Source organism: Dipteris shenzhenensis, chromosome 33 (genome assembly GCF_047967505.1).
Source record: "Dipteris shenzhenensis isolate YYH24624 ecotype China chromosome 33, Dip_SZ_1.0, whole genome shotgun sequence".
NCBI lineage: Eukaryota > Viridiplantae > Streptophyta > Polypodiopsida > Gleicheniales > Dipteridaceae > Dipteris > Dipteris shenzhenensis.
The window spans coordinates 27,440,446-27,452,995 of NC_141628.1; the positions used below are offsets into that span (position 1 = coordinate 27,440,446).

Genomic DNA, 12,550 nt, shown 5'->3' on the forward strand with positions numbered 1-12,550 from the left:
TGCGACCACCTCTAATCGCTCATTACCATGCAAGTTAGTATTATCGCCTTGAATTAATCAAAATTCGGGCCAACCATCCTGGTGGCTTTCACTTTGACAGTGTAGTTGGGCTACAACCACCGCGGTGGCTCTCACCTTAATAGTGTAGTCGGGCTACAAATTGCCATTCCATTCCCCTAACCATTTCATCTTCTATCACTCTCGACCGTTTTGTTCTCCCTTGCAATTAGACTGCAAACTCAGTGGCCTCCACTATTCCATTTCCTTCACTGTTTCATCTTTTAATCCTCTCGACCATTTGCAATCGGATTGCAAACTCAAGCCCCCACTATTCCATTTTCTTCACTATTTCATCTTCTATCCCTCTCGACCATTTCTCTCTCCCTTGCACTCTTCCTGCAACTTTTATCCCCTCTCGTAATGGACCCTACATAGTCTAAGAGCTCCTCACACAATCTTTCCTCCCCCTCTGCAACACAATGCAAGAGCTCCTCCTCCGCTAATCTTGAAATCATGACATATGGGATCTCCTCTCTCACTCTTCAAAAGCCCAATTCGGATGCTCTCCAAAACTTCACCAAATTGGTACAAGAGGTGAACATGAAGGAGGGACAATTCCAAAATCTTGTGTTCCCAAAATAAAAGCTAAGAGCTCTAGCTTGGTATGCTCAGAAAACACACCTACCATTCAAAGCTCGAATCGACCGTTGAACTACTTGCACTTGCATACTGCCCTACTGCCTGCACATCAACATGCACGAGAAGATGGACAACAAAGGTCCATCCTTACTCGAGCATAGGATTGCATGATCAACTTCATGTATTCTCTCATATGTGTGTGTGTGTGAGAGAGAGAAAGAAAGAAAGAAAGAAAGTTTATTCAAGTCTTCAAAAGACCGATGAGTCTATGAGACTGTGAAAAATCCTGATACAAACAAGCTGTGTGGGTGGAGCTACTAAACGAGCATCCACTCCAATGTAGAATGAAAATGAATAGTGCCGAGTGCTACATAGCTATGTTAGAATGATGATCACCTACACACTAACATCCTCATCATCAGAGCGTCGAGGGGGATGGGGTAGTGAGGGCATAAAGTCAGAGATAGGTGCTGGCGGTTGCCTGCGGACATGGTCCTATGTCATCTCCAGGTCGTAGCTCTGCATCTGATAAGGGCTATAGTGACCCCTGTCAGTGGAGCCCCAACTCTGAACAAAGAAGAAATATCCCCAAGCGTAATCTATGCATTAACCCTCTATCTGAGCTAATGTGTCGCTGGCTTTGTGTCGCGATCATGGCAAGGCCTCGTGGAGTGGGAGCCCGCATGCTTTGGCCAAAAGAACTCAGTAATCGAGCTCTGAGAGGAGTCTATCAAGGGGGTCTGCTCTTGTCTCCATGATCGAAGTAGAAGCTCGCGGTGTTTGATTGCCTCGTGAATGAAGCCGGCTAAGCATCTCTGGTCTGGAAAGGAGAGAGAGTGGGCCAATATCCCAGAGCTGTCTCTGAAGAGGCAATAGAAGCGCACTCGAATCTCATAGTATATTGGGCATCTGAAAATGAAATGATCCTCCGACTCAATCTCTTGGATGTCACATAATGTGCATATGTGCCTCTCCTAGGCAAACCCTCAGCCCTGCCACTCTCAATGCGAAGTCTATGTGAAGAGACCCAAAACTGCCTGAGTGGGGTAGGTGGATCTGCATATATCTTGGTGGGTCGCTCCGCTGTGATATGTAAACAATGATCCCTGTAGAAGCTGAGCTTCATTGGAAGCTCGCTTGGTCCCAACCACGTCTTGAATGTGTGTAGCTGCAAAAGATCCTCATGAATGACCGAGTTGACCTCATGAGATACGAGAGGGAAAAAGGCGCGTCAATGCTATACTGGAAGGGGGGGGAGTATGTGGAGTCCCAATCGCTCAAACCATCTCCCTGTTCGTGCAAACCAGCATCTTTGATCACCTGCTACTGATAGTGCCATAGAGGAGGACTATGCTAGTCATTAAATTTGCTGCATCCAGAAGTTCAATCTCTGCACCCCCTCACCTGATGTAGGTATATTAGTGTCCACGGGAGACCAACAGGTCTACGGGACAAAAAAACCAGCTAGTACATCCAATCCATGAAAGCACATAGCAACTCTGAATTATCATAAGATGCCTATATTGTGGACTGGAAATTAAAATAGTAAACAACCATACATCAATTTAAGACTTCAAGGTCTTTTGGATTGGATTTAAACTCCTTAATGAGAGCCACATCCTCATCGATATACTACCCCCCCATTTTTCATTCTTCCTAGCAACCTTGACCTTGGCCAATTTTGTTGCCTTTCGATTCAACCGAGCTCCTGTGAGTGTCTTAGCTATTCATACCTTGGTTCGTTTGAGCTGGTAAGATTGGTGAAGAAGCTTAATGCACATATCTTGTATGCAGAGTGTATGTATCCTCTTTATTTAAGGCGGCCTCGTATTCTAATCTTTAGTGCATGGTTGCATTTGGCTTCATATTCCATGATCTCATCTTGAGTGTTCGTTTTACTTGCCTTTGTATCCACAATAACCTTACAAGTCTACATTACTTCGTCAATTACAACTTGCTTCTCGAGTCCTTCAAGCACTTGGATTCAAGTGTTTGTGGCAATAAATAGCTCCTTCTTGGCTTCTTGGATTTGCTCTTGATCTCTTGAACTAGGTGAAGTTTGCCCTTGAGAGTGGCCAACCTGGTTTCAACCATGCTAAGTTGATCCCTCAAGGAGGTTTGAACATTGTTGAGGTAACCCTTTAGGGAAAAATTTTCATCTTGTAGCTTGTTGATGTCGGCTAATAGCCCCTATGCACCTTGACTTTGACTAGTTAATGGCTTGGTTGGTGTTACCAAAACATTGGCGAAGGATTTCCTTGGCATCTTGCTTGTGACACACTGTGCGCCAATGGTGGCTATGTCGATCGGTCACATCTTAGCACTAATGGCCATGGCCTGGTTGTGCGAAGGGGGGGTGTGGGCAAGTGCGTGTGTGTGTGTGTTCTCACAAAAAAAGTGTGGAGAGAGAGAGAGCCCATACACACATACACGAGACACGTACACATAACAACAACACACATACACAGACAATCCCTTCTGATAGAGCTAATGATCCATTTCTTCAAATACGCCAAACTTGAAAATAACATATTCAAGGTGGCTTGATCAAATTGGAATGACTAGGCTAAGAATAAGAGTTGTGATACACCGCGTTTGTAGAAATATCTTAGTAATATATTTATGAATATGATCTTCAAATATGGGTGAAAACACGAAAGACTTCTACTTAATGCAAAAGTAACACTTTCACTACATTTCTGCAACCTCCGAAAGACATCTTGTCCCAACAACTATATGGTGAAATGTGTATTATTTAACACAAATCTTTATAAATCCCATTGTTCTTCTCAATCCTCGAATGTATGGAAGTATAATAAGAGTTCCAAGTTTTCATTTTCTTTTCAATGCATGAAAAACGTCCTAAATCTATCAAGAGTAAGGTAAATCCCTTGAACCAGCACAAGACATTATGTGCCATCATTAAATTCAAAGATAGAAATGGGGATGGGAAGCTGAACTTATATGAAGAAAAGTCTAAGACCATTAGAAGATTATTGAAAATTCGAGTAGAGCCTTATAGATGTTCGAACACCTTTCTTTTAGTTGAAGCAATGGCATTCCATCCCCCTTCATAAGAACTCCCTCTTGCAAGCTTTGATAGAATTGACTGTATGGCACCCTTTCGATGTACCAAAATAGGCCGAGGCATTTTTTACAGCCTCATGTCCTTTTAGCTGTATTCTCCTTTTGATGTTTTTTGTATGGTTGAGATCTAGATTCTCACCTCTCAGACAACTCACTTGAGAATTGCCTTTGAGTGATGCCATTTTGGGATAATTGAAGATATAGCTTCACAAGCCCTTCTTGCCACCTCCTCATGCCTGTCACATGGAACATTTTGAAGAGCTTAGCAGGCAGCTCTTGTGGCTGATCTAGTCTCATCTTCTTCTCGTTTCCAAGGAACGACTCAGCTCATTCAGATTTAGGAATAAGGTGGAAAATACACTTGATATTTGGAGCTTCGGTGTTTATGTGTGGCTCAAAGGTGTCTTACTGCATTATACTATATATCTTGGTTCTATGCAATTTACATGATTCTCATGCACATGTTGCACAACGTCCATATCTTTGCATAAAAAGAATGTCCAGTTTATAAGAGCACAAAGCATGATGATCCTTTTAACCTCCACAGTGCTGATTCCATCCATTAAGACCCAGATTGGGAAGCCATCAAATATATTGCTTAGAACGTAGCCATTATATAGTCAATACAGCAATAGCATACAATTGAGAGTCTCATTCTCCAAAGTGGAAGTAAAATACCCAAAAGCAACCATGAGGAACCAGTTTCAGCCTGTTTCAAGTAAAGATATTCAAACCCAGCGTTATCCATCTCTATGACGATCCAATATTTTTTCTCCCAAAGAGCAGAGGGACTGTAACTTTGACAACCAGGAAGCTCCCTAAACTAAGGCATCCATCAACTTGTAACTAGCTTGAAGGCAAAAATATCCTAAAGAATTTTACCAAAAGGTCAGTTTTCTCTGTATGCAAAAATCGGTAACCCGACATGTCTTGCCACACTTGCAAATACAAGAATGAGTTCACATTAAGCTCGTGCATTTAAGCTCTCAGAACACAAATGCCGAGCTTGAATTCCTGAACAGAAGAGGAGATTCACCAATTCTTTCAGTAGCTCCTTCCCCAAAGTGCCCATCGCTTTGCCGGCTTTCCAGAAGCAAAGCACAATGTACCTGAAGAGAAAAGACGCCCAAGTTATAATTGAATGGACGTTCGGTATCCTTCCATCATAAGACTTACACAAAATAATTAAATCACTTCTAAAATATTCTTACCATCAGGAAGATCTGGCTGATCAAAAGGCATACACAACGTTTTGGCACCTCCTGTATCCCCTTTTGTTCTAGCTTTCACGTCTTCTTCAACATCCTGCAAGTTAGAAAATTTAGTCCGACTATACTGGCCAAAATAAACAGCAGCCCTTCTGTGTTTCTGCCCAATCACACTCGAATCACAAATGTACTTTCAAAAATATAAAGGGAGTCTCGCAAAAGGCTGCAGACACAACAAACCCTAACACTAACGCCTTTTCCAGTGGCTGCAGACCACATGGCAACAGGCAACCCATTCTCACAATAAAGCTACAATGGAATGACCAGTCTCTGATTAGCCTGATTACCAGAAAACAATTGGTGGAGGCTTTTGATTTCTTTGCAGACCCACAGAGCAACAGTTACTCTGGCTCATCAAAGCTGATTTGCTAGTTGATGCCACATTTCAAGGGCCCTACCATTACTCTTGAGCAAGTAATCACTTTGAAAGCAATTTGTGAAAGTAGATCATGCTTACCCTATTATTAACTAGACCAGGTGAAATGTCTGTCATTTCAGCAATAGGATTGAAGTTCTGTTGGGACTATCAGAGTCACCTCCCCACATGTGAGCCCCCAATTGGGGGAGGTGTACCAGCAGGGTTTGAGAGGTGCCACACGAGGGCAGAGAAAGGGGCTCCCACAGGGGCAGATATGTGGGCTGCAGCATGGCTTGCATGCAGGCTGCCATGTGGGCAGCATGAGCAGCAACAGGCTGCTGTTGGAGGGCAACACAAGCCCTGGATGGCGGGCAGCAGGGCCCACACATGATGCAAGTACTAGGACCGGGTCCAGCAGCAAAGGCTGCTCAAAGGCAGGCCTGCTAGGACCTGCAGACAGGACTGCAGTTAGTACCAACTGCCTGTGCAGGACAGATGCAGGTCGGAGCAGAGCCAGAAACTTATGTATCCGTCTCTCTATGCAATTGTCTACACTTTAAGAATTGAGATTTGAAATAGCACCTGTGTGATTCTGGGCATATGTTTCCATACTCTTCAGCTGCTGTAGCAAGCAACCTCCACCTCAGTTTTCTAACAATATCTCAGTTGGAATCTTTTCCGCAAGCTTGTTTCTCACTAGACCAATACAAAACACGTTTTAGACTTTGTGTGCAACCATACAAGGGAATGTACATGTGGGTGTGCTCATGCAAAACTTTCAAGGGAAAGAAACAGCAACATGCAGGTACTCCAGAAAAATGGAAACGAGATGAGAATCCCATTCTATCATGTTACATGGATCTACAAATACAAACATTAGACTGAAGAGGGACATTTAAAAACCTTTTTTATAGAAGACTTATCCTACAACAATGTAAAGATTGGATCATGAACTATTCCTCCTAATTAAATACTCATAATCTGATAAAAGAGAGTACTGAAGTTGAAGCTTAGAAATGTTCCAAATGTCCAAGAAAAAGAGGTAATACTCATCGTGAACGGCATGTCCAGTGAGCAAAGAGGTGTGTCCCTTTGCTCTGCGACAGTTGCTTTATCCCCATGTTAGCATATACCATTCAAGGCTAAATGCCTTGATGTCTCATACCATAAAGACCCCTTTGTCTAGGTAGATGTGTTGAAACTGTGAGAAGTGCAGCGGTGCTGAGCAACAATGGAGAGAAAACAGCAAACACTGACACAGGACGAACTGAAAACAGGAGAGCCAGGAGAGACTTGCACAAGGATCACAGGGAAAACTCCTCAAGTGCTGGAGAAAACCTTTGCCAAACTGAGAGAACTCTGTTCTTTCCATTTCTGGAAGTGGCAGAAAACAAGGTGAAGATCCCCATTTTACCCATGTTCCCTGTCGATCGTCAACTGGACAAGAACAATTATGGCGTGTGGCGTGTTATGATGGAGTCAATATTACAGTCTTATGACTTGGCAGACTTCATTCTGGTAGGTGTCACAAGGCCCGATCCCCTTGATGCAAGTTCAGGTATTCTGGATCAGGAGGAGGCTGAGAATTTGGCCCAGATCTGGGACCGTGTCAATGCTAGGGTCCGTTCAGTCATCTTCTTGAACTCTACTCCTCTGATTATTAATCATGTAAAGCACATGTCAGCATCTGGGAGCATCTGGCCTCCCTCTACAACCGGACTTCCCCTATGAAGAGGGTCCAGGTACCAGTGCTTCCAAGGGTCCAGGTTCTTCCTCTATTGTTATCACTCATGCTTTTGTGCATAATGATTGTCTCTCTCGCTTCCTCTGTTGGAGAGGGAGTTCTCTCTCTCCAAGCCAAAGAATTCCTAACCTAGATTGTTGATAGTGGGGCATCGTGGAATATGAGTCCTCCAGCTGGGTTGAAGGATTTTGTGATCTCCAGTGGGGATGTCTGTATCCGCGACAGATCTGTCATCAAAGTTCATGGTGAAGGCAACCTCGACATCATTCCCACTGGAAAATGAGGGATTCACTCCTTGAGTTCCAGTTTGTTCCCTCTCTCATATTCAATTTATTGTTTGTTTATGAGACTTGCCATCATGGTACCATCAGTATTATTTGATGAACACTTTGTGGAAGTTTGGGATAAGGCTACCGGTCAGGTGGTAGAGACTGGTACAGTCAGTCATGGCATCTACACTCTGTCTGTGCTTTCTACGGTCACGTCTTCTCTTCAAGGTGACCTATGGCACTTTGGTTTGGTCACTTGAATGTTGAAGCGCTCCGACGTGCTGCTCGTGAACAAATGGTCCTTGGCTTACCTAATGTGGGCAGTAAGCACCGTCAATGCCGGGATGTGTTCCCGAAGCAGGCCGCACGGAGGGCTTCCTTACCTCTAGAGTTGGTTCATGTTGATCTTTGTGGACCTATAACTGTTTCCAACCTTGGCGCTCTACTTCATGCTACTGGTTGATGACTTCAGTAGGTTCATGTGGGTATACTTTCTGGCCCACAAGTCTCTGGCGCATTCTCTTTTTCGGGAATGGTGTACCTTAGTTGAGACTTTCATGTGGAAACCCTTCGATCTGACAAAGGTGATGAATTTTGTTCTCATCCATTTGAGGAGTCGTGTGTGACAAAGGGCATTCGACGGGAGTTTGCCAATACCGGTACTACCTCTAAGGTAGGTGTTGTTGAGCGGATGAATTGCACCGAGGTTGAAATGTCTCGGACCCTGCTGGCTCACCAAGAGGTTCCTCGGTTTCTTTGGGCAAAGGTATTTGGGTGTGATGCCTTTGTACACATTCCAAAGAAGCAGAGGGGGAAGTTAGATGTGAAGTCCACCCAGACAATCTTTGTCGGTTACAATTCTCAATCTATAGGCTATCGGCTGTATGACCCTTCCAAGCGCCTCAACAGGGATGTTATTTTTGACGAGTAGATTCCGTCTCCAATGGTTGATGTCGACCCACCTATTCTCCCAAAGACCATGGATGATGATAGTAGTGATGATTATGTTCTTGCACTGTCCCCAACCCCGGTATTCATTCCTGATCCTCCACCCGAGAGTGACCCCGTAGGCAGCAGGGGAAAGTTCCTAGTCAGGCTCTCAGAAAGTACCCCGTTGGTTGATAGAAACCCTTCGTGACTCAAGTGTCACCGACATCCCTTCTTCATGGCTTCGAGAGGAGGATGGATCCCGACGATCCTAGCAGAATAAGGAAAAGGTTCCGGAGGTAGTTCCACTTTAGGTCAATTAATCCTCAATGTCCCTTATCCTCAAAGACAAGGAGCCTTCGAATGTTCGGGAAGCACTTTCTCAGACACATTGGAAGCAGGCCATGGAGCTGGAGTTGGATTCTATTGAGCAGAATGTGACCTGGGAGTTAGTACCGCGCCCCAAGCGCCGTTCGGTCATTGGTGTCAAATGGGTCTACAAGACCATATATGCCTCGGACGATACTATGGATAAGCACAAAGCCCGACTTGTGGCTAAGGGATACTCACAACGCCCAAGGATCGACTCTGATAACACGTTTGCTCCTACCGCCAGGATGGCCACTCTTCGGACAGTGTAAGCAGTTGCAGCTCATGAGCAGTGGCCCATTTATTAGATGGATATTAAATCTACATTTCTCAATGGTGATTTAAAGGAGGAGATCTATGTGGATCGACCGCCTGGGCTTACCAAGTCACTAGGTATGGTCTACAAGTTACGAAAAGCCTTCTATTGGCTTAAGCAAGCTCCCCGAGCATGGAATCACAAAATTGATGTTCCGAAGCATTTCATGGCCCCCAGTGCAATTGTCCAAGTATGACCCCAATGATCTAGTGGAAGCAAGCAGATATTGCAAACTGATCGGCTTCAGTAGCCTTGTCCTTGACTGAGGCTGAGTATCGTGCTGCATGTTACGCTACTTGTGAGGCAGTTTGGCTCCTTCGATTTCTCGGAGAGATTGGGTTTCCACAAGCATTCTCAACAATCATTCACATTGACAATCAGAGTTTTGTTGCCCTTGCTCGGAACCCTGTGTTCCATGCTCATACCAAGCATATTGAGATCCACTACCACTATGTCCAAGAGAAGTTGCTCAATGATGTGATTCAGCTTACGTACTGCAAGACGAAGGACAACAAGGCAGACCTCTTCACCAAGCCCTTGGCACAACAACTACTTGGCGATCATTCCAGCTCCCTCAAGATGATCCATGATCCAGGAGCTAAGAGGGGGTGTTAGACATCATCTGTTGTATCATAGAGAGAGGGCCTTGGCTGTGGGTCTGCCCGCCCATGTGAGGTTGAGTGAGGGCCACGGTTGTGGGTTTGCCCGCATGGGAAAGGCACACAGAGAGAGAGAGAGAGAGAGAGAGAGAGAGAGAGAGAGAGAGAGAGGGATGGTGTCCATCCCATGACACCTTGAAGGAGGTATGGGGCAAACTTGGGGCCTGTTTTGGGCTTGTGCCAGGGCTACCTAGTGCTGCCACTAGGATGCCATCATGGCGCCTAGGAGGCGCCTTGGCTGGGGGGCCTTTTTATAGCCCCTAGCTCTAGTCGGCTGCCCCTGCCCCCTTGCTTTTTGCAATCACAGTAGATGCTTTAGGGTGGCTGCTTAAATGCCAGGTCAAGGAAGGGAGACTTAGAGGCATAGAGCTGGCCTCTTGCAAGCAGCTAGTTTGCCAACAGTTTGCAAATGACAGAAATACATCAAAGGATGCGAAAGGCACCATGAAATGTCTAGACATCTTTTGCAAGGCCTCTAGGTCTAGGATTAATCACACAAAAACTGGTTATGCTACCCTCAATGGGAGGAAAGTCTGAAGGGACTTGGATGCCATAGTATTACTAAGGGTACTATCTTCAGGTTTCTTGGGATCCCTATGAGCTTTGACATATCTATGAAACAAAGGTGGGATTGGTTTATGGATACGTTTCAGAAGAAGGTGGATAAATGGAGGGATTCCAAGCCAATCTTGCAGGCAGAAGGTTGGGCACCAACCATTGCATATATCCTATCTCCATTTTCTACCTGATTTGTTGGGCCCCCTCCAAAACTGGCCTTGACAAATTCATAAGGATCTACAAATCCTTCCTCTGGGGGGGAGAATCTCCAAGGTGAGATGGTCTTTTTGTACCAAAGCTAAGAAAGAAGGGGGATTAGGAGTGATTGATAAAGCCCCTAGCTGTTGAAAAATTATCTACTACATTGGTGATTAAGGCCATAATGGACCCAGAGTGTGATTGGGCTTAACTTCTTAGAAATATGAAGCTAGTCAAACCAGTCCGTTCTCCCAAGTGGAAGAATTATGCCCTGTGCAATCCTGAATCTTGCAAAACCGAAGGAAGTCGTCCACTTTTGGCAATCCATTTGGAAGGCTTTTGAAGAAATAAAGGCCTATCTACAATTCTCTGGATAGGGGGTTTATTGAATCTATCTGGGTGTCCACCATTTTTAGAAGTGCTCAGCTCAATGATGAGTAGTTTCTCCTGGCCAGCATTATGTTTAAGAAAGATCTTCAAACTCGGGGCAATTATGGGATAAGAAACAGATTAGATGGCATGCACACGCACAGACCCACTTATGCTAACACAGGCAGTCATTCCAACACACAGGCGCACGCAGAAACTTAGGAAATTAGAAAGAAACTGTAAACAACATTTTTTTAATACAAAACTCACAAAGCCCAACAAGGTGACCATAATAAACCACAAAAGAGAACTTACAACTTCATCACACCATGGCGCTAGAACCATCTTTTTATCATTCAAAGCTTGAGTAAACTCATCCCATGTCAATGCTTTTCTTATGCAAAGATCTCGTTCTTGCTCTGCCCTTTTAAACAGGTTTTCTTGAATCTCATCAAGCAGAACTGCTGCTCTTGCCGAGATGTCTTCAAAGGAGACATCTTCTTTTCCAAAAGTGTCACGCCGAACCATTCTAACCTGAAAACTTTCATAAAAATTATCAACACTGACTACAATGAGATAGGCGCAACATGGGAAAAGAATTATAAAGTACAAGCTTACAGCAGAGAAGCACAATTTAAGAAATATCTTAAACCATTATCTTTGAAAACCATCAAAGTCAGCCCAAAAAATATCCCTTTACCCTCGCATTGATATTTTTCTGAGGCAGTACATGACACCAGAAATTGATGGTTAAGATCAAAGGTGGGTACTCTAACAACCATAGCAAAAGTGAACGATACAAGCAATAAAACTTGCCAAAACAATGTAAAATAGCGCAAGGGCTTTCAAAAAACACTATGACTAACAGTCTTTCATTTGCATTCAACATGAGAATGTGCTTGATTTGAAGAGCGAAGGTAAGACAATTTCAATAAGGTACCCAATTTGGTAGCATACCCAATATTCTAGCAACGGATGCAGTCTTCTGATGTTTTAACCAGTCAGAGGAATAACAAATCTCATTGCCATTTTCTTTTTAAACAGGAACTTTACAAAGCATGCTTTGCTACCAAATTCCTCTGATGGCATGTCAAGTGTGTGGCAAAATCAATACATTTACCATCGGCTCCTATAGTAGATTAATGCAAGCATGACATTAGCATAAGCCCAGATAAACACCTAAGCCCTCATGTAATCCCAGAACAAGAAAGTATGCCCGATATTGGAATCCCAGTCACATCAGGCAACTATAAATTGACCAAATACGTTAAAGCTCTTTGAAAATCGTTTTCAATCACAAATTCGTACCTGTTCGAAAATCATGTTCCACCCAACCAGCATTGGAGTTTTTTAGTGACAAAAGAGACCCAAAGGGACAGCCAATCAAAAAATCAAAGACTCAATATGAGCACAAGTCCCCCCCTTCCCCCCCTCCTCTGCGCCCCCCCAAAAAAAAAGCATGTCTATGAACTCCCCACTAGACTGTCTACTCACAAATTTCTGGGACTTGGAAAGGATTGGTTTGTGTTGATCAATGAATGTTTCCATGTGCATAAAGTTAAGTACACAGAAGCTTATTTGCACAAGCTATGTCTGATTTGAGGACCTGTGCAACAGGTCACTGGTGTTTCCAATTCTCATTTTATGCACCATGGGTTACCGAATTTCCGATCTATACTGATTTATTCAACATGTCGGAGGTCTTAATCAGTCTTTGCGTTTAGAATGGATTCATTTGAAGTGAGGCAGCCAGCATGCCATGATTCTTGTTTACTCCATCCTTTCTATG

At 44.0% G+C, this 12,550-nt stretch overlaps 1 protein-coding gene across 1 annotated transcript in view; it reads right to left on the bottom strand.

The window, feature by feature from the left end:
• Nucleotides 1-4,088: 4,088 nt before the first annotated feature.
• LOC147879909 (Class II aaRS and biotin synthetases superfamily protein) overlaps nucleotides 4,089-12,550 on the bottom strand; it is an 88,526-nt gene continuing 80,064 nt past the window's right edge. The window contains exons 10-12 of the mRNA XM_087371544.1: nucleotides 11,077-11,295; nucleotides 4,938-5,031; nucleotides 4,089-4,835 (exon numbers count right to left, since the gene is read on the bottom strand). Of these exons, the coding sequence (XP_087227670.1) occupies nucleotides 4,771-4,835; nucleotides 4,938-5,031; nucleotides 11,077-11,295 (378 nt within the window). The 3' untranslated portion in view covers nucleotides 4,089-4,770. The remainder of the gene's footprint in view (nucleotides 4,836-4,937; nucleotides 5,032-11,076; nucleotides 11,296-12,550) is intronic.